Genomic DNA, 22,705 nt, shown 5'->3' with positions numbered 1-22,705 from the left:
GAAATGTGGACTCGTCAGAACACAGAACACTTTTCCAATTTGTATCAGTCCATCTTAGATGAGCTCAGGCCCAGCGAAGCTGACGGCGTTTCTGGGTGTTGTTGATAAACGGTTTTCGCCTTGCATATGAGAGTTTTAACTTGCACTTACAGATGTAGCGACCAACTGTAGTTACTGACCGTGGGTTTCTGAAGTGTTCCTGAGCCCATGTGGTGATATCCTTTACACACTGATGTCGCTTGTTGATGCAGTACAGCCTGAGGGATAGAAGGTCACGGGCTTAGCTGCTTACGTGCAGTGATTTCTCAAGATTCTCTGAACCTTTTGATGATATTACGGACCGTAGATGGTGAAATCCCTAAATTCCTTGCAATAGCTGGTTGAGAAAGGTTTTTCTTAAACTGTTCAACAATTTGAACAGTTTGACAAAGTGGTGACCCTCACCCCATCCTTGTTTGTGAATGACTGAGCATTTCATGGAATCTACTTTTATACCCAATCATGGCACCCACCTGTTCCCAATTTGCCTGTTCACCTGTGGGATGTTCCAAATAAGTGTTTGATGAGCATTCCTCAACTTTATCAGTATTTATTGCCACCTTTCCCAACTTCTTTGTCACGTGTTGCTGGCATAAAATTCTAAAGTTAATGATTATTTTAAAAAATATATATATTTATCAGTTTTAACATCAAATATGTTGTCTTTGTAGCATATTCAACTGAATATGGATTGAAAATGATTTGCAAATCATTGTATTCTGTTTATATTTACATCTAACACAATTTCCCAACTCATGGAAACGGGGTTTGTAGAATAGAATATAATGGACTTTATTGTCCTTATATTTGCATATAACGAGATTAAGGACTCCAATTTAAGGTGCGGTAGTGGGAACAAATATGGGCTAAAAATAAATTACACAAGAAGTAATAAGAAAAACAACTAAGAATTGAAATAAACAGACTACTATCCAATAAATTAATAAGCAATCCTGTACAATTTACAAAACACTATAGAAATACAAAATACTGTACAATATACAGAACAAGACAAGAGTCAAGACAAATTTACTGAGGGGGCGGTTTTCTTTTTTTTTTAATCCCATCGTTTTGCATTGTGCTGCCTTGTATTTTATTGACTTACACATTAGTAAAAGTAATCTAACCTAAAATTATTTACATGGCATCGATGTAGAAACGTACTTTAGCACTCATCCATTCGTCAACAGTCAGATTTGTATAAACTACCCTGAACTGTGAAATGCTTTTCGACAGGAAGCTATAGTTCCAGTAACTAATGGACCCAGAAACCAAAAGTTTCTGAACTTTTGATGGAAAAGGGCTCTTGTCGTTTCAGCCCTTGTGTCAGCATCACATGGTGGTGAGAGAATTGCATTGTTGACAAGAGTTGGATGCAGGTCGATGAGATAGTAACAATTAACCTTGTACTTGAGGCGAGCATGGTGATACTCATTCCATGCCCTCAGTGCATTACGCAGCAATCTGTTGTCATGATGCCTCTGGGCTTTCTCTGTGCCCGTTGTCTCCCACTGCAGCAGCACCTCTGGAGACAAACAAACAACACTGAATGAGTAATAGCGAAACAACACTGAATTAGTAACAGTGAGTGTATTGTTGTTTCATGATACTATGCAAGGTGTCGACGCCATATCGCCTTTGCAAATTCATTAAGCTAATGAACTTTTATGTTTTAAATAATTATTATTTGTACTATTTAGGGTGAATTCCTACTAAAAAGAGTGTTCATTTATGTTTACTTAATACATCAGGTTGGACGCAGTGTCATTGCACTGATTTTAGAATAAGTGCCTGTCACTTGGAGATGTTTGGGGCTAATCGCTCCTAGGGGAGAAAGTAGCTTCTCGGCCATAAGATGTGAAAGACTCAGTTTTCTAACCCAAAACCTCAAATTCAATATCTTTTAAAATGTAAAATAAATACATAAATAAATAATAATAATTATAATAAAGAGTTCAATATAGTCATCTCTCGTTCGGTTCTAAGGCCGAACAGGATAAGGGAACTTCAGCGATATAGACATTTCTACTTAGAGCATAAAAAACTTGTTTATGGCCTTCTATTTACAGTTTTTATCATTATGAGAGCCATGTTAACATGAAATAACGCACCTTTAACCACATTTACACTCATTTTACCTAGGAATCATCAAGTACAGTAATATAGACTCACACACACACACACACACACACACACACACACACACACACACACACACACACACATCTATAAAAATACTGCAATTTGTCCGATGTCAGTCAGCTGTGCAATCTATTGATTTGTTTATTTGATTAATCGAGTAATCGGACAAAATACAATTTAATGCCTCAATGCATATTTTTGTGAAAATAATTGACATACAGTGAACAACTATTTTCTGCTTGCAATACCCGACATTATTTTTCTAATAAATGCACATCATCAACATTAAAATTGCACTTTTAACATGTGTGGACATGGTCGGTTTTTGCTATAGGCAATGTGGCCCAGGGCGCAATCTATGAGAGGGCGCACGCACACACAAAAAGCAAAAACAAAACAAAAAACCCGTGTTCTACCGTGTTCAGTGACTACCACCGCTCATTTCCATTTTTATGGCCCTTTTTATACAGTATATGTAACATGTGAGAAGTAAAACATTTGAAAAAATGTATTTATGTATTTTCCACCAAAATCTGTTTTCTGTAACTTGGTTTTGTTTCTCATTATATTTATTTGAGAGTTTATTGAACATTTGTGGTTTTATTTTGGTACTTCCTTTATTTTCGTCACAGTACGCAGCTTGATTTTGAAGGGCAAAGGATGTCGCGTTGCTGCCCCGTCTTTTTCAGTCAGTTTGCTTTTCACCTGACTGAAGTAGGCACATATGTGTGTTGGAGCAATAGAGGAAGAAAAGTTACTTTGGGGGAGTTAAAATAACTACATAACACAAATAAAGTTGATGTGATGATTATAAGAAAAGTTGATTGTCTTATTTCATTTAGTGTAGTGTAGTATAGTATTGAGGACATTTTGGGCGAGAGAAAAGCAAGCTAAATATCACAGTAGCTCTGCGTTTTTTTCTCTCCCTGTGAGTGAGTGTGTGTGTATGTGTGTGTGTGTGTGTGTGTGTGTGCGTGCTGAAATTGCATTGTTTTCATACAGGCATGTTTGGCAGAGAAAGACCTCACACACATATCCTTTTGTGATTTAAACACAATGCAGGAATAAACCTGGTTTATCCCGAGCGCGGCCACCGCTGCTGCTCACTGCTCCCCTCACCTCTCAGGGGCTGGAATAAGGGGATGGGTCAAATGCAGAGGGTAATTTCACCACACCTAGTGTGTGTGTGACTATCAGTGGTACTTTAACTTTTAACTTTAAAATCCATGTCCTTTCTTGTCACCGTTCCCCTGAACACAAAGCAGTGTAGTCAGGACAATCAGATGCCCCGGCAACGCAGAGAAAAGGCGGCACATTTGCTCCAAGGTAAGGGCGGATATTTGCCGGCCTGTTTTTCTAAAATATTTCTCCCTATTCAAAATCACATTTCCACCTGGGTTTCATTTAAACCTGAGGGATAAGTAGGTGTACTCTCCAAAACAAAAAATCAGCAGACCAAAATAGAATTCCAATTTGCCGTCCTCTGTATAAAAACGATGACCGATTGCCAAAAGGACGGCTACTGACATCTCAACTTGCTGCTGAGAGTGATACAGGTTGTGTGTGTCAGAGGAGGCAAGAGGGAGGGAGCCAGGGGATAGACTGATTCCAGGCCAGTGAGGCCACACAACACAAACTGCTTCCAAATAAATTGTATTTCATTACTAAAATCAAATTAGACCTGTATATCTACATGCAATTGGGTTATGTAAAAAAAAAAAAGAGGCTTTCAATTGTAAAATAGATTTGTCTTACTCTCTCATTCAAAAGTTGTTTTTGCGCTTTCAACAGGATTGTGTATGTCCTGTGGCCTTTCATAGTAAAACGAAGGCCTAGGCTTGTGGGTATAAAACTAGGTCCATGTATTTAATGTTTCGTGCCTGGATTTTATCATTTTTTATTAGTCACACTCATTAAACAATTAATCAAAGAAACATATTATAAAACAAAGCTTTTTCTAATCAAATTAAAAGACTACTGGTATGTACTTTATACAAACCCCGTTTTCATATGAGTTGGGAAATTGTGTTAGATGTAAATATAAACGGAATACAATGATTTGCAAATCTTTTTCAACCCATATTCAATTGAATGCACTACAAAGACAACATATTTGATGTTCAAACTCATAAACTTTTTTTTTTTTTGCAAATAATAATTAACTTAGAATTTCATGGCTGCAACACGTGCCAAAGTAGATGAGAAAGGGCATGTTCACCACTGTGTTACATCACCTTTTCTTTTAACAACACTCAATAAACGATTGGGAACTGAGGAAACTAATTTTTGAAGCTTTGAAAGTGGAATTCTTTCCCATTCTTGTTTTATGTAGAGCTTCAGTCGTTCAACAGTCTGGGGTCTCCGCTGTTGTATTTTACGCTTCATAATGCGTCACACATTTTCGATGGGAGACAGGTCTGGACTGCAGTACCCGCACTCTTTTTTTACGAAGCCACGCTGTTGTAACACGTGCTGAATGTGGCTTGGCATTGTCTTGCTGAAATAAGCTGGGGCGTCCATGAAAAAGACGGCGCTTAGATGGCAGCATATGTTGTTCCAAAACCTGTATGTACCTTTCAGCATTAATGGTGCCTTCACAGATGTGTATGTTACCCATGCCTTGGGCACTAATGCACCCCCATACCATCACAGATGCTGGCTTTTGAACTTTGCGTCGATAACAGTCTGGATGGTTCGCTTCCCCTTTGGTCCGGATGACACGATGTCGAATATTTCCAAAAACAATTTGACGGCGTGGCGAAGTTGGTAGAGTGGCTGTGCCAGCAATCGGAGAGTTGCTGGTTACTGGGGTTCAATCCCCACCTTCTACCATCCTAGTCACATCTGTTGTGTCCTTGGGCAAGACACTTCACCCCTTGCTCCTGATGGCTGCTGGTTAGCGCCTTGCATGGCAGCTCCCGCCATCAGTGTGTGAATGTGTGTGTGAATGGGTGAATGTGGAAATACTGTCAAAGCGCTTTGAGTACCTTGAAGGTAGAAAAGCGCTATACAAGTATAACCCATTTATCATTTATTTATTTAAATGTGGACTCGTCAGACTACAGAACACTTTTCCACTTTGCATGAGTCCATCTGAGATGATCTCGGGCCCAGAGAAGCCGGCAGTGTTTCTGGATGTTGTTGATAAATGGCTTTCGCTTTGCATAGTAGAGCTTTAACTTGCACTTACAGATGTAGCGACCAACTGTATTTAGTGACAGTGGTTTTCTGAAGTGTTCCTGAGCCCATGTGGTGATATCCTTTAGAGATTGATGTCGGTTTTTGATACAGTGCCGTCTGAGGGATCGAAGGTCACGGTCATTCAATGTTGGTTTCCGGCCATGCCGCTTACGTGGAGTGATTTCTCCAGATTCTCTGAACCTTTTGATGATATTATGGACTGTAGATGTTGAAATCCCTAAATTTCTTGCAATTGCACTTTGAGAAACGTTGTTCTTAAACTGTTTGACTATTTGCTCACGCAGTTGTGGACAAAGGGATGTACCTCGCCCCATCCTTTCTTGTGAAAGACTGAGCATTTTTTGGGAAGCTGTTTTTATATCCAATCATGGCACCCACCTGTTCCCAATTAGCCTGCACACCTGTGGGATGTTCCAAATAAGTGTTTGATGAGCATTCCTCAACTTTATCAGTATTTATTGCCACCTTTCCCAACTTCTTTGTCAAGTGTTGCTGGCATCAAATTCTAAAGTTAATGATTATTTGCAAAAAAAAAAAAGTTTATCAGTTTGAACATCAAATATGTTGTCTTTGTAGCATATTCAACTAAATATGGGTTGAAAATGATTTCCAAATCATTGTATTCCGTTTATATTTACATCTAACGCAATTTCCAAACTCATATGGAAACGGGGTTTGTACCTGTCAACCCTCCTGTTTTCCCAGAAAACTCCCATATGGCAGACCATTTTAGCTTAATGATTAAAATCCATAATTTTCCTGGGAAAAGTCCCACATTTTAACAGCAAATGAACTGGAAAAGAGTCTTTAATAAAAAAATGCTTTTAGTCTAACAATAAGTCTTTTGTACCTGTCTGTGGTTGATTCTTGCCTTGATTTAAAATACTTTGGGCCATGCTGAGTGCTTCCCTCTGTTGGTGCTGCTCAAATACCACACACTTAGTTTTTTCTCTCCAAGCCAGGAAAACCTTTAAAAAAACACACAAATTAAATTAGCAACCACGGAGAGTCTTCGTACCAGGGACGCAATTTGAGGTTGGGGGAAACATGATTTCAAAAAGCAGTTCTGATCCCTGTTTAAATACAATGCTATTCTATTATTACCGGTAGTCAAACAATCACACCAAGCGGAAAACGGCCGCTGAAGCTGGAGCCTTTCCCTTTACACCGCTCTCAAGCTCATTAATTGGCTCTCTGGCGCTGCCGTTTCTTGCTAACGTTGCCGAGTGCCGCACCGCAATGACTGACAGCATACAACCGCTAACCAGTCAGCGGTTCAGATGCACCAAACGTTGGCTGCAGGTGGAGAGAAGGGTTGGTCTCCAAACGACAATATGTATAATGAGCAAGTAAAAGAAAGCGAAAAATATCGAGACAAGAGGAGCCTCAAGCTCCGTTTGAAGGTGAATGTGTTGTTAAAATAAACACATTGTAGCATTAATATCCCAGCTGTCACCGTCCTTGCCTTTTGTTGCAGAGGACGATGGCTCAAACTTCAGCCAATGCATAGAGGTATATGTGGCCGAGCTAAATTTTATTTTATTTTATTTTTATTTTGGTCATTTATTCACATCATTTTTTGTTGTGAACTTCCCCAAAAGTGTCTCTCATTGTAAATAGGTTCCACTGTATTATTTTCCGTTACATACCTTTTTGTTTCCCTGGGGGGTGATTTGGCGTCGCACCTGTGTGACCAGCTTCAGTGAGCACTGACGCTCGGAGCTGCTAAGTCACGTATATGTCTCTCTCCCTTTATTTATTTTTTTTTTATAAACTTTTTGGTTGTCGCTCTTAAAGTGTTTTATAAGAATGCACACTGTCTTGTGACGTGCCGCTAAGCATGCGGGTTAAATTCCCAAACTTTCTGTTTGTTAAATTGTTGTAAAAAACGGACTTTTATATGTTAAATGATGTGTGGATTAGCTTAATGCTAGCGGCAGTTATTACGGGGTTTCCTGGTCTCGTGAGTTTGCGCACGGGTCAAAAACTCGGCTGCGTGTCTGTGTGGACATCTTGTGTGCCGCTGTGGTATTAATATGAGTGTGCATTATTTCTTTCTTTATTCTGTAGTGGAGAGCAATCCTCTGTACTGTGGACCGTGTGTGACGCCCTGTTCTTTTTGTTTCCATCAAAAAAAAGGTATGTCTGTTATGAGTTTTTTGGCATAGTTTATTGTAGAAAAATATAAAATGAGTTGATGTGAGTGGGAAAAATTAGGTAAATTGCTGCACATATTAAAGACCCTTTTTCTTAATATATATTTTTGTTATTTGCTGATGTATATATTTTATATACTGTTTTTTATTTAATTAATTTATTTGAGACCATTTTATTATTTATTTACCTTTCATTATTACTATTTTATTTATTATTATTATTATTTCCACATGTATGCATAAATGATTGAATTAATGCGCTAGAGTGAGCATTGACGCTCGGAGCTATGGAGAGAAATCCTCTGTACTGTGGACCGTGTGACGCCCTGTTCTTTTTGTTTCCATAAAAACAAAAGGTATGTCTGTTAAGAGTTTTTTTGGCATAGTTTATTGTAGAAAAATATAAAATGAGTTGATGTGAGTGGGAAAAATTAGGTAAATTGCTGCACATATTAAAGACCCTTTTTCTTAATATATATTTTTGTTATTTGCTGATGTATATATTTTATATACTGTTTTTTATTTAATCAATTTATTTGAGACCATTTTATGCTTTATTTACCTTTTATTATTACTATTTTATTTATTATTATTATTATTTCTACATGTATGCATAAATGATTGAATTAATGCGCTAGAGTGAGCACTGACGCTCGGAGCTGTGGAGAGAAATCCTCTGTACTGTGGACCGTGTGTGACGCCCTGTTCTTTTTGTTTCCATTAAAAAAAAAAAGGTATGTCTGTTATGAGTTTTTTTGGCATAGTTTATTGTAGAAAAATATAAAATGAGTTGATGTGAGTGGGAAAAATTAGGTAAATTGCTGTACATATTAAACACCCTTTTTCTTAATATATATTTTTGTTATTTGCTGATGTATATATTTTATATAACTTAAGTACCCTGGCAGTGGCAATAAACTTGAATGTTTGTATTGACATTTTTTGAGTTGATTTTCATAAAATATGCTATTTAACTGCTACTATTTAACAAGTACTGATTTAAATTGTGATTGCACAACCAATGTTTTGGCGCTTTTGTTCATATGGGAGAATATTCCAATAAAGGTGCACACTACTTTTGAATTCATTATTGGGTTTTGCGTATACAATGCAGTTAATCGTGATTAATCGGAGAAATAGTGCGATTAATGATTAACATTTTTAATCGTTGCCCAGCCCTAATATATATATATATGTATATATATATATATATGTGTGTATATACAGTATATACTGTATATATATATGTGTATATATATTTATATATATATGTATATATATGTGTATATGTATACCTGTATATAGATAGATATATATATCGGTGGCGGCTGCCTTGAACATGTCCCAGTCTGTGGTTTCAAAACAGTCTTGTAATTCTTCTATTGCTCCCTCTGGCCAGGTCCTCACCTGCTTCACTGTAGCTTGCTTCCTGATCAGCAGGGGTTTGTATGCAGGAATTAGCATCACAGATAGATGATCTAAGGAGCCGAGGTGGGGGCGTGGTGCAGCTTTAAACGCATGTTTAATATTGCTGAACACCATGTCCAATGTGCTTCCACCCCTGGTTGCAAAATTCACATATTGATGCAAATGAGGGAACACAGTTTTCATGTTAGCTTGGTTAAAATCCCCTGCCACGATGAAAACTCCCTCTGGATGTGTAGATTGCAGTTCATTGATGGAGCAGTACAAAGCATTCAAAGCTTCTTTGGTGTTAGCACTGGGAGGAATGTACACTGCTGTGAAGATCATAGCACTGAATTCCCGGGGTAAATAAAATGGCCTGCATTTTATAGTTAATAGTTCTACATCGGGAGAGCAGTGACATGAGACTATCTTCCCGTTGTTGCACCAGTTGTTATTGATGTGTATACAAACACCACCGCCTCGGGATTTACCAGTGAGAGTTCTGCTCCTGTCCGAGCGAAACATAGTTAGCCCCTCGATGCTAACTGCCTCGTCCGGAACGGATGGTTTCAACCATTTTTCTGTGAGAAATATGACGCAGCAGTCTCTCATCTCGCGTCTTTCATATAAATCCAGCTTCAGGTAGTCCAGTTTGTTCTCCAGGGAGCGGACATTTGAAAGCAGGATGGAAGGAAGCGGCGTTCTGTGAGGATTAGCCTTTAGCTTTGTTGTTAGCCCCGCTCGGCATCCCCGCTTCTGCTTCCGATCACAACGCTTACGTCTCCTCTGGGTACTAGGCTCCGCTGCTTTACAGGCCGCTGGATGTAGCCGGCGTAGTATTCCGATGCTAGCGAGGAGGTCCAACGTATACGCATCTTTCGGTAGATATATGTATATATATATATGTATATAGATATATGTATATAGATATATGTAATATATATATATATATATATATATATATATATATATGTAATATATATATATATATATATATATATATATATATATACTAATACACACTGGCACCCGGATGCATTTTTACCGACTAATGTGGCCCCCGAGTCAAAATGATTGCCCAAGTCTGATTAGTAGGGTTTCTAAAATAAATGCAACAAAAACTGTGCAAGTGTCTTCCTGTGCACAGTAAAGCATAAAAAAAGAAGGTAGAGTAGGAGATACAGTACCTTGGCTTGAAGAGTGAGGGCCCAATGCCAGAGTGCTTGCACTGTCTTCTTAGACACGTTGTGCTGGACCTGGAAGTTAAACTAAATAAATCATGTACATTCGGGACACAACAATAAGTACACCTGCACAATTTATTGAGATACTTATGTGTAAATTGACTATGTCTACAGTAAATACTATATACTGTATGTACCTCACAGGTCACAACACTCTGCTTGTTGACTTGGTTTTCTTGGCAATGCTGCTTGTGCTCCAGCTTTCTTGTCTTCAACTTCTGTCTCTGGACAAACTGAGACAAACACTACTGTATAAAAGTCAACGTTTCACCTCGTATAGGCCGTATCACTCATTAATATTAACACTTATGAAATGAGTAACGAGTGGGGGAAAAAGGCACCTTTTTCCACCTGGTCAGAGCCCTTCTCATGCAGCACAGATCACCCTGAAGACAAGCCTGCTGCTCACTGGTACACACAAACCAAAATCCTTTACAATGATTAGTATTGTAACTAAGAAATATGATTAAAAAAATAGTATACCGAATCTCACAAAAGCTATTTCAATAATAATGGCTGTGGGTTATTGTCAGAAGACAATCTATGCTCTTCCGGGTCTCTTGCAGGTCAATTTTAAAACTTTTGAATACTTTTTTTAAGACCATGATAAATAAAAAATTAAGACCCATTTCACATCACAACTGACAAAAAAGTACAAAGACAGGAAGGAAAATTAAAGGCCTGGAATGAATTGTAACATAAATAATTATTTCACAGGTCATAACATGCACCATTCGCTGGATGTGCTCGATAAATTGTGACCGCACTACGCAGGTACTTTAGTTCCATTTTGTAGTTATCAATAACGCCCTCATAAATCAAAACATTTAAGAGCGAGACTGAAGTTTCATCCATCCATTTTCTTTCGCTTGTCCATCTGGGGTCGTGGGGGGTGCTGGAGCCTATCCCAGCTGCACTTAATAATTATAATAACAACTTTTCGTAAGGCGCTTTTCAAGGCACTCAAGGTCTCCGTACATCAAGTGGAAGCAGCATTAATAAAATTGAAGAAAAGCAACAATTAAAAAAAGTTTATACATTACACCCCCAAGATTTGAACCTAGCTTATAGGGGCCGGTTTTGCCCCCCGGAATACCAGTTGAATAGCCCTGCAGTACACCGACAGCAGTACAAGTTGCTGTGTGTCAAGGTTAGATAGGAGCTGCTTAAAGGGTGCTGGTTTTCAGACAGCCGCGATTATTGTAACCCGTCCTGTTCCTTGTTCAAAGTCAAACCATCGAAAATATGCCCCTCCCAAGTAGACACAGGGAGAAAAAGGACGAAGCTAATTTGGCCACTTCGCGAAAGCTGTGTTTTTGAGTGATTTATGCTTTCGCTTACCTGTGTAACGGCAGCACGGTGGCCATTGCCTCCGTTTTAAAAATGTCTCCTGTGGGTGGGCAAGCCACATGGGCTAATCAAAGGAACATTTCCTTCTGTCCGCACTCAAGTGTTTTATAAAGTTTAACTTGTAATTGTGAGAAATAGATATTTATTTGTTAAATATTTTCTCTTAAACCAGTAACATAAGCTAGCCAGTGGTGTTCTTGGTATACATTTTGGTTTAAAAAATGTTTAGCTTTAAAGAAGTTGCAAATAGCCCCTTTAATTTCTATAGCATTGTCCCCTTTAGAAGATATAATCAAAGTTTCCTGAAACGTGAAGAAAATACTACATTTTGTGAGATATGTACTGCATTGGGGTAATTTTTTAAACCAGTATCATCACTTTGTGTCTGGATGTTCTCAAGCATTCCAACAAGACATTAAATGCAACTATGCAACCTAGTGGAAACGTGGGTAAAATGTGTCTGCTTCTTGTTTTAGAAACCAACAGTGCTCTACTTCTCACCTGTCCGGCAACTCAGTAATGGCGTCTTCTTGCTGTTTCACAGGGACAAGAGAATACTTTTGCTCCTGCCTCTTCTCTTTCTCTTCTCCCATCCGCTGCTGGGCCCGCTGCCTCCAGCAAGCCCAGACTCTCTGCAGACGACTTTGCTCTTCGTGAAGAATGGCCTGAGGGTATATGTCCAGTTTCACTCGCTGCGTTGATGCTGCAAGCATCAACCAAGGGACAACATACCATTCGCTGTGACAGCATCTCGTCTTTGTGTTTCTCCGCCCGTTCCTGCCAGGTGTGCAACACCCAGGTGCACAGGCGCTGCCTGGAGATTAGCAAGGTGACAAATAATCGTTACGGAGGTCTGGACATGATGAATAGAGAGAAAGGTGGGAAATTTACGCACATATTGTAAACATCTGCCCTGCGTTTCCTGTCTGTCTTCAGCCTTTTCTGCAGAGTAAACTCAATCCAGGAGTTCAGGTATCGTGGCAACAAGTGCTCTGCAAACCAGATATCCGCACGCCACTCCAGCTCCTGCATCACAATCGCCAAATAAATTATGTGTAGATGTCTTAAAGGGCACCTATGATCAATTTGTCTTTTCTGACTTATAAATGTTGTTATAATGTCAGATACTCGTGTTAAACTATTTGATTCAAACTTAACTTTGAAAGACCCTGTTAAAAAAATACCTAAAATTGTTCAATTTAACTTGGCAAACTTTAAACATATAAGACCATACTTGACGGTAGAGTCTGCAAAGGTTTATATGCACACTATGATATTTAGTCACATCAAACTAATGCCACACCACTTTGTCCCATACATCTGAGAATACTTGGAGCCCATTCAAGTCTCTGTTTAAGAAACATTTAAAACTCTATAGATGGGAACCTCTTGCATTATCACAATGTTGTTAGTAAGTATACTATTTTAGATTTGGAAAACAATCAAAAGTTTCTGGATGCTTCCCTTATTTTTAAAGTTCTGAATGGATTTGATTCTCCGCCCTTGATGGATTTTATATGTAAAAAAACAACAGTGGAGTAAATAATACCGTCTATTCGAGGCACAACATTATGGAATACTTTATTGGAGCAGATAAGAAACTGTGAGACCTACCTGATATTTAAAGCAATTGATTGAAGTCAAACCAGTCATTCTCCAATAGATAAACCTCTCTTTGGACTCTCTCTTTTAAAACTCTGATTATTTGTACCTGTCGTGTTATTGTTTGTCTATTCTGTCCATATTGTCTATGTGTCTAACTGTGTTTGTGTTTTTCTACCTGTTTTGGACAATGGATGCAATTTAGCGTTTGTGCTAATTGCAGCATATTTACGTTGAAGCGGTTTTTGCTGACACATTAATTAATATGTATTGTCCTGATTCAGGGCAGCACGGTTGAACAGGGGTTAGTGTATGTGCCTCACAATACAAAGGTCCTGAGTAGTCTTGAGTTCGGGATCTTTCTGTGTGGAGTTTGCATGTTCTCCCCGTGATTGCGTGGGTTCCCTCCAGGTACTCCGGCTTCCTCCCACCGCCAAAAACATGCACCTGGGGATAGGTTGATTGGCAACACTAAATTGGCCCTAGTGTGTGAATGTGAGTGTGGATGTTGTCTGTCTGTCTATCTGTGTTGGCCCTGCGATGAGGTGGCGACCTACCCCGCCTTCCGCCCGAATGCAGCTGATATAGGCTGCAGCACACCCCGCGACCCCAAAAAGGGACAAGCGGTAGAAAATGGATGGAGGGATGGATGTCCTGATTCAAATACATTCAAAAACACTTTTTTAAAAAAAAACAAAAAACAATGTTAAAGCGTCAAATCATAGGGTTCATGTATTTTGGCGTGAGCTTGCACGCAGTTTTGGAAGCCTTTGCAATTCGGCTACGTCGTGACGTAACTGCGCGGTGGACGTACTTATTTAGACATTAAGTCAAGCTCTAAGCCAGAGGGGAAGAAACTCACTCCCCATCCGCTTCGGGCTATGTAGAAACACACAAAAAAAAGGTAGAATAAATTATTACAGTCATCTCGTCCCACATTACGCTTCAAATACTGCAGCTTTACCACATTGTGATAATTTTGGGATTTTTTAAAAGCATATTCTACAATTTTCTGGTCCTAAATTAATCATTCTCAATCATGAACTTGGCTAAATAAACTACAAATATCAATATAACAGTACTATTGGCCACTAAAGAAGACCAAACCAGAGCGCGCTTTTCAGTATCATGGCCACTGATTGGATTGAAAGAGTGTAAAATTGACGAAAATTTTTTATTAAAGGGCTCTGACAACGTTGAAAAACATATTTGGATAGTCATTAAAAGGTTTTAAATGATCTTTCTATGCAAATATTTTATTTACAATTAATGAAGCTGACTGTCTCTGTGTTGGCCCTGCGAGGAAATTGCGACTTGTCCAGGGTGTACTCTGCCTTCTTCCCAACTGCTGCTGGGATAAGCTCCAGCCCATCCGTGACTCCGAGAGGGACAAGCGGTAGAAAATAGATGGATAGATAGATGATTTGCTACTTCGCAGTAATTAATTTATCGCGTTTATGTCCGGAACCCATTCATCCATCCATTTACTACCACTTCCCGTCCCGTTCGGGGTCGCGGGGGGTGCTGGAGCCTATCTCAGCTGCATTCGGGCAGAAGGCGGGGTACACCCTGGACAAGTGTCCACCTCATCACAGGGCCAACACACCCATTAACAGCAATAAGGACGACTGTATTTTCATCTAAACTTGGTATGAACATAGTAACAGCGACGTGCAACTGCATCTATTTTTATGTAGCTTTGAATTGATCGGCCAGTGTGCAGGTGTACCTATGGTTTTGATTTACATTGAACATTCACACAGTTACAATATGTTACAATACATATTTCTAGTTTTCCATTACAAAAAGTTAGAAAAGGACTTGGAAGAAGTCTAGTGTATATAGTAATTTCTTACACGTTTGTTTGTTCACCTCCTGGCCCAATCTGTGACACCAATTAAATGAATAAGAAATAAGGTTCTCATAAATAAATAGTTATGTAAGTTGTGATTCACATGATGAGATGTATAAGATTATAATTATTTCAATAAGGTTCAAGATGTTTATCAAGATTCTTCTTCCTTATACTTTGTAAACACTGTTTCTTAAACTGGATCATATTATTACATTGTTTGACTTATTTGCCTAATCCATTCCATAATTTAATTCCACATACTCATATGCTAAAGGTTTTAAGTGTTGTACATGCATACAAATGTTTTAGGTTTAACTTTTCTCTAATGTTATGTTTCTCTTTTGTTCCGAAGAATTGTAGTACATTATTGGGTATCAGGTTATAATTTGTTTTGTACATAATTTCAGCAGTTCGCAAATGCACTAAATCATTGAATTTTAATATTTCTGATTCAGTAAATAAAGGGTTTGAATGTTCACTATAACCAACATTAATGCTAACCGAGCTTTATTGTAATACGGTTAGTGAAGGAAGTGTACATTTGTAATTATTTCCCCATAATTCTACACAATAACTCAGATAATAGTCAAACTAGCAAGCACTCGGGAATATGGAATTATTTTTGGTCCAAAACAAATTAGCTTTCATTTGAAGTATTTCCCGCTACCTCATGTTGTATATTTTTTGTATTAGATTTTCAGTTCATTTTATCATCCATTACATCTAGAAATTTGATTTAATTTACCCTGTCAATGTCGACTTTATATATTTGTATTTGTGTCAAATGCTTTTATTAGATCCATAAACACCGCTGCTGCACTGTTTATGATCAATCGCATTGGCAATTTCCTCTGTGACTTTGATTAATGCCATCAATGTTGAGATGTTAGCTCTGTATCCTAATTGTTGGAGAAAAAAAAGTGTTCCACTTTGCTGATTAATTTGTCCAACCTATAGGTTGTATTCAGTCACATGACTTTTTCTGGGATGCTTGCGTAGGGTGAACAAAGTGGTGGTCAACAAAACCAATATGGCTACTGTGCAGCAAACAGAGTATGAACTATCTGAGTATGCCAGGGGTCTAGATCTTACCAGTAAAAGCAAATACAAGAAAAAAAATTTAACTATGCAATAGAATCGATCCCTATAGGCTTTAAAAATAAGATTTCTCGAGTGATCTCAAGGATTATCCGTCAGTCACGTTCCCAGACATGATGAACTACCTCACTGGAAAAAATGCTTCTAATGAGCAAATACATCTGCAAATGGAACAAGTCAAAATCCGCTTGGTAAGATTTATTGAAATAAGAAAAAAGTGATCTTGAAATGAGCAATTAAAACTTATTATTAGATATACTTACTAGTGTTGTGAAGTTATGTGTCTTATAACAAACTTGTGATGCTCAAAAGTAGTATTTTTTTCCCTCAGAAGATCTATTGCCTTATAACATGTTCTTATGTCTCACTGAAATATTACTATTCAGAAGATTGTGACTTGAATTAAGTTTGTTTAGATATTTTGACTGGAGACTAGAAATATATACTTGGTGAGATTGTGAGTTTTTCCAGTGCTAGTGCTCCAGACGTCATTCTACACGACAAAGCAGATAACAACTTTGCAAACATCTTTGTCTGTGGCTGGATCAAATAAATTTGTATAAAAGATTCTCCTGGATACAACATGTATCGTTTTTGCTTGGGTAAGGTTGCATTTTATGGTTTAACTTTGTGTTTTGCGAAGATACGTCCTCGTCAACAAAATTGCAAGTAGGACTCAATAGCCTCGATTCGCTAACTCGATAGTGGATAGGGGAGTTATTGTGATGTAGAGAAATCCCATATTTTTACCAATTTTCCCAGGAGATTTCCCATATGTTTTAAATGCAAATGTTGATGCTCCTCAGACCCACAGCAAGAGAAACGCATAATAAAAGTGTTTGTGAAATCCACTGATGTTTTTTGGTGCTAAATTAAGCATAAAACATATGTCGGAGACTGGTTTCCTAAAATAAAATAAAAATAAAACATTTAATTAAAGCATTCTTTACTGACATGTAATATTCATGTTTAGCTAACGTTTTTCGGGAAATGAATATCGGCTCGAATTAGCGGTTATCAGGCTCCTTGACATTAATCGGTAACCATAATCGTGGATCTCTAACGCGTGCACACGCACGTACCCACTGTACTGTCCAGTATGTTACCGAGTACCGTTGCATGTCTGTTGCAGACTAGCAGTGAAACACTCCAAATGCTTCATCAAGTTAGCGAGCTACACGCTGTCATTTTGTTAATGATTTGTTTTTAAATTTAAAGAATACCATCCACTTTTTCTTCTCAGCACTTACTTTCTACCTTCCCATTGTTGGAATAACAGAGTCATGTCCATCTCTAGCTATAGGATAATGGTAGCGAGTAAGAACAGATGTTTTGGTTGGATCTTACAGGATTCACAGTCGCATTCACTATGCTAAGTAGCAGTGGGGAAACTTGTAACCCAAAAACAAGAAATCATAACAATTAGCTGAGAGAAAGCTTGTATACGAAAAACTCTCAAGCTGGTGCAATCGTATCCCGAGGCACCACTGCACTTTCTTCATCCCAAATTGTGTACAGGGTAAATTTGCAATCTTCCCCTCTCAGCCATAACTCTAGGATTAGGCTGCCTCCTCCGTCGACTCCTGTTCCTAGTCTTCCGCTCAAAGCTGCATAGAGACACACCCCCCTTAAGCGATTATGTGCTTATGGTTATCAGCAAACAACAATGAAGAATTTAATATTGGATATAATTGGACAAATATTGGGGAATCCATCGTGGAACCATGCTTTGTCGAGAGCAGAGGAACAGCGATCGTGAAGTAGGTCTCCGGCTCCCCAAAAATAACAAATCTTAAAATTGCTGCCTTACACTAGTTTATATGCACAATTTGAACATAAAAAATAACACTTTCTGGCTTTTTTTCCCCTTCCAAACAACAACCAGTACTCAGCAGCAGTCTCGGGTTAGCACTGAGCGCCAGCAAGTTGCTGCAATCTTGTTTAAAACCGTCGGACTTGGGACCTGTTCACATGGGAACGTTTTTAGGTGGGAACGGTTAAGTATTTTATTATTTCAGCCTTTCATACACGCTGGAACACCAGCGTTTGAAAGTCTGATAACGCCGTCTTGTCGTTATCATGTGGACAAGTAATACCAAGAAAACTACTATTTTTTGAAAACGATAACATCACCGCACTGTCACGTGACCAGAAAAAAAGGGATAAGGCACATAGCACCTGCTAACAACAACGGTATATAACAAAGCTGTGTCTGTGTTGTAGCTATTGCTATTAGAAGTGTGGCAACAAAGACAGACAATATTACATGTCATATTATTTTAAATATTACCACAATGTTAAACTAGGGCCACCAGAAGAACAAGCTTGTGCTTTATTGTCTCCTTTACTATGTTTACTAATGTGAAAACCAGCGTTTAATATTGTAACTTTTGTTTATAACTTTCTGCTGTGCACTATGCACACCTCCGTCCCATGCACACAGCACTCTTCTTAATTCAGCTCTTTTGAGGCCCAAAACACCCCTGCAATATGTTCATTCTAGTCAACATTCATGTTTTTTTCTACAGTAATTTAGATAAGATATTAAGTTTCAACTCAGCATTGTGTCCAACATGAAATACCTGCAAGTGTCTTTGCTGTGCGAGTTTCTCCCTCCAGTGGTCGTTAAAGCGACTCAACAGGGTCATGCTGCCAAGGAAAAAAAAAAAAAGACAACAAATCGGAGCGGTGAAATGTAGTAGGTCATCTTAACAGCGCCACATTGCAGAAAATTATGAAAAAGTGACAAGTAAAGCACCGGTAGTTGGTCAGCGCCATGTCTGTCAGGGCTTGGAAAGGTTCATCTTCAGCCTCTTCCAGCCTGTCCTTCCACAGCCCCCAATATCTATTGGTCACCTGTGTGAAATATTAAAACAAGGCATACATGGATTTAACTGACACAAGCCACAACATTAAGTACACTTGCACAATCCAATGTAGACCAATTGAAGGTGTAACCGTAAACTGTAATCACAGTTTTAAAAGCACGTTTAATTTCATTTTGGGTCCAGTATAGGATGCCTTTGTTCTGCTTCGAATGATCTGTACCGAAAAACCATAATACGAAAACATGTACCGTTAATCCCTTGATCCAACACATAGGCTACCTTTGCAATGTGAATGACATCCATGAAATATCAATATCAGAGTCGGGGAAAAAAATATGGATATGGCAATATATCGTAATACTTTTTCTAAAGATATAATATTGATTCTCAGTGTCTTTTTTATATATATTAATAATAATAATAATACATTTTATTTATAAAGGCGCCTTTCTGGGCACTCAAGGACACCGTACAAAATCACAACAATAAAATCAAATTGGATTAAAAAAAACAACAACAACAACTAAGAGAAAAGAAAAGATGATTACAATGAATAAGCAGTCAGGAATAGGTGTGTTTTGAGTCTTGATTTGAAGAGGGATATTGAATCTAAGTTGCAAAGGTCTGGTGGTAAAGAGTTCCAAAGATGTGGGGCAGAGCGGCTGAAAGCTCGGGCACCCATGGTGGACAGTTTAAATAAAGGTACAGTGAGATGGATGGATGAAGAGGATCTTAAGGAACGTGAGGGCGTGGCGACATGGATCAGGTCAGAAAGATATGATGGAGAGAGGTTATGGATGGCTTTGAAAGTGAGGAGAATTATTTTAAAGTGGATGCGATGTTTGATGGGTAGCCAGTGGAGTTGCTGCAGAACAGGGGTGATGTGCTGGATTGAAGGTGTTCTGGTGATTATCCGGGCTGCAGAGTTCTGAAGAAGCTGGAGTTTGTGAAGTGACTTGTGAGGGAGACCAAACAGGAGAGAGTTGCAGTAGTCCAGGCGAGAGGTGACCAGGCTATGGACTAGTATGGCAGCAGTATGAGGGGTAAGGGATGGGCGAAGATGATTAATGTTCCGAAGATGAAAGTAAGCAGACCGGGTAATGTTGTTTATGTGGGCTTTAAAGGAGAGTGTGCTGTCGAGGATGACACCCAGACTATTGACTTGGGAGGAGGGTGAGACAGAGGAATTGCAGAGAGTAATGGACAGGCTGTTGTTTTTGGCGAGAATGGTTTTTGTACCGACAAGTAAGATTTTGGTTTTATTACTAATGAGTTGAAGGAAATTGGATGAGAACCACTGCTTGAGTTCACTGAGGCAGTCTGTAAGGGAGGAAGGAGGAAGAGAGGCAGTTGGTTTGGTGGAGATGTAGAGCTGGGTGTCATCCGCATAACAGTGAAAATATATTTTAAATTTACGGAAAATAATGCCCAGGGGAAGAATGTAAATGATAAAAAGCAGGGGACCAAGAACAGAGCCCTGGGGGACACCAGAGAAAACGGGAGACGGTGGGGATTTGAATGAACGGAGTTGAACAAACTGAGTGCGGTCGGCAAGATATGATCTAAACCAGTGAAGGGGTGTGCTTGTGATGCCAATACTGTGCAATCTATGGAGGAGGACAGTGTGTGAAATTGTGTCAGAGGCTGCAGTGAGATCTAAGAGGTTAGGATAGTGAGAAAACCAGCATCAGCTGCCAGGAGGAGATCGTTAGTGATTTTTACTAATGCTGTTTCAGTGCTGTGCAGGGGGCGGAAACCAGACTGGAATTGTTCATATAGGTTATTTAACTGTAGGTGGGAGTGAAGTTGGGAGGAGACAATTTTTTCAAGGATTTTTGAGATGAATGGCAGATTTGAAATTGGACGAAGATTATTAATTATATTTTCAAAAAAAAATATATATATTTTTTTTTAAATAAATATTTAAAAAACATGTAATATATATATATATATATATATATATATATATATATATATATATGTATGTATGTACAAACCCTGTTTCCATATGAGTTGGGAAATTCATATGGAATAACAGAAATATCTGTCAAATATTTACAGTATTTGACAGATGTAAATATAAACGGAATACAATGATTTGCAAATCTTTTTCAACCCATATTCAATTGAATGCACTACAAAGACAAGATATTTGATGTTCAAACTCATAAACTTAATTTTTTTTTGCAAATAATAATTAACTTAGAATTTCATGGCTGCAACACGTGCCAAAGTAGTTGAGAAAGGGCATGTTCACCACTGTGTTACATCACCTTTTCTTTTAACAATACTCAATAAACAATTGGGAACTGAGGAAACTAATTGTTGAAGCTTTGAAAGTGGAATTCTTTCCCATTCTTGTTTTATGTAGAGATTCAGTCGTTCAACAGTCTGGGGTCTCCGATGTCGTATTTTACGCTTCATAATGCGCCACACATTTTCGATGGGAGACAGGTCTGGACTGTAGGTGGGCCAGGAAAGTACCCGCACTCTTTTTTTAAGAAGCCACGCTGTTGTAACACGTGCTGAATTTGGCTTGGCATTGTCTTGCTGAAATAAGCAGGGGCGTCCATGAAAAAGACGGCGCTTAGATGGCAGCATATGTTGTTCCAAAACCTGTATGTACCTTTCAGCATTAATGATGCCTTCACATATGTGTAAGTTACCCATGCCTTGGGCACTAATGCACCCCCATACCATCACAGATGCTGGCTTTTGAACTGTGCGTCTAACAGTCTGGATGCTTAGCTTCCTCTTTGGTCCGGATGACACGATGTCGAATATTTCCAAAAACAATTTGAAATGTGGACTCGTCAGACCACAGAACACTTTTCCACTTTGCATGAGTCCATCTTTGATGATCTCGGGCCCAGAGAAGCCGGCGGCGTTTCTGGATGTTGTTGATAAATGGCTTTCGCTTTGCATAGTAGAGCTTTAACTTGCACTTACAGATGTAGCGACCAACTGTATTTAGTGACAGTGGTTTTCTGAAGTGGTCCTGAGCCCATGTGGTGATATCTTTTAGAGATTGATGTCGGGTTTTGATACAGTGCCGTCTGAGGGATCGAAGGTCATTGTTCATTCAATGTTGGCTTACGTGGAGTGATTTCTCCAGATTCTCTGAACATTTTGATGATATTATGGACCGTAGATGTTGAAATCCTTAAATTTCTTGCAATTGCACTTTGAGAAATGTTGTTCTTAAACTGTTTGACTATTTGCTCACACAGTTGTGGACAAAGGGATGTACCTCGCCCCATCCTTTCTTGTGAAAGACTGAGCATTTTTTGGGAAGCTGTTTTTATACCCAATCATGGCACCCACCTGTTCCCAATTAGCCTGCACACCTGCGGGATGTTCCAAATAAGTGTTTGATGAGCATTCCTCAACTTTATCAGTATTTATTGCCACCTTTCCCAACTTCTTTGTCACGTGTTGCTGGCATCAAATTCTAAAGTTCATGATTATTTGCAAAAGAAAATATGTTTATCAGTTTGAACATCAAATATGTTGTCTTTGTAGCATATTAAACTGAATATGGGTTGAAAATGATTTGCAAATCATTGTATTCCGTTTTTATTTACATCTAACACAATTTCCCAACTCATATGGAAACGGGGTTTGTATATATATATATATATATATATACATTGACATTGAGAATCGATATTACAGTGACGTGCGGTGAGGTTCATGGCTGGTGAGGCACTGACTTCATCACAGTCAGATTTACAAACATATGAACCCTAAAGAGTATCGTATTCACCATTTGATTGGCAGCAG

The 22,705-nt window shown here is 38.6% G+C and overlaps 1 protein-coding gene and 1 long non-coding RNA gene across 7 annotated transcripts in view; one reads left to right on the top strand and one right to left on the bottom strand.

Annotated features, from left to right (window-relative positions):
- sfi1 (SFI1 centrin binding protein) overlaps positions 1-22,705 on the bottom strand; it is a 52,112-nt gene that overhangs the window by 13,810 nt on the left and 15,597 nt on the right. For 4 of the 5 annotated variants that reach the window (XM_061932496.2, XM_061932493.1, XM_061932492.1 and 1 more), the window contains exons 11-21: positions 18,853-18,950; positions 18,677-18,743; positions 12,435-12,565; positions 12,272-12,353; positions 12,041-12,204; positions 10,531-10,597; positions 10,327-10,422; positions 10,133-10,201; positions 6,233-6,350; positions 1,443-1,564; positions 180-257 (exon numbers count right to left, since the gene is read on the bottom strand). In XM_061932496.2, coding sequence (XP_061788480.1) covers positions 180-257; positions 1,443-1,564; positions 6,233-6,350; positions 10,133-10,201; positions 10,327-10,422; positions 10,531-10,597; positions 12,041-12,204; positions 12,272-12,353; positions 12,435-12,565; positions 18,677-18,743; positions 18,853-18,950 — 1,092 coding nt within the window. The remainder of the gene's footprint in view (positions 1-179; positions 258-1,442; positions 1,565-6,232; positions 6,351-10,132; positions 10,202-10,326; positions 10,423-10,530; positions 10,598-12,040; positions 12,205-12,271; positions 12,354-12,434; positions 12,566-18,676; positions 18,744-18,852; positions 18,951-22,705) is intronic. The other variant, XM_061932495.1, reaches the window with a different exon arrangement.
- Positions 8,024-12,609, top strand: LOC133578239 (uncharacterized). Of its 2 annotated transcripts, none has more exons than XR_009811828.1 (4): positions 8,024-8,272; positions 12,084-12,210; positions 12,324-12,368; positions 12,476-12,609. It is a non-coding gene; the product is annotated as an uncharacterized lncRNA (long non-coding RNA). The 2 variants fall into 2 exon arrangements; XR_009811827.1 differs by having other exon boundaries at positions 12,324-12,390; positions 12,476-12,581.

Source organism: Nerophis lumbriciformis, linkage group LG38 (assembly GCF_033978685.3).
Source record: "Nerophis lumbriciformis linkage group LG38, RoL_Nlum_v2.1, whole genome shotgun sequence".
NCBI classification, from domain to species: Eukaryota; Metazoa; Chordata; class Actinopteri; order Syngnathiformes; family Syngnathidae; genus Nerophis; species Nerophis lumbriciformis.
This window is presented reverse-complemented; position numbering and strand designations above follow the sequence as displayed.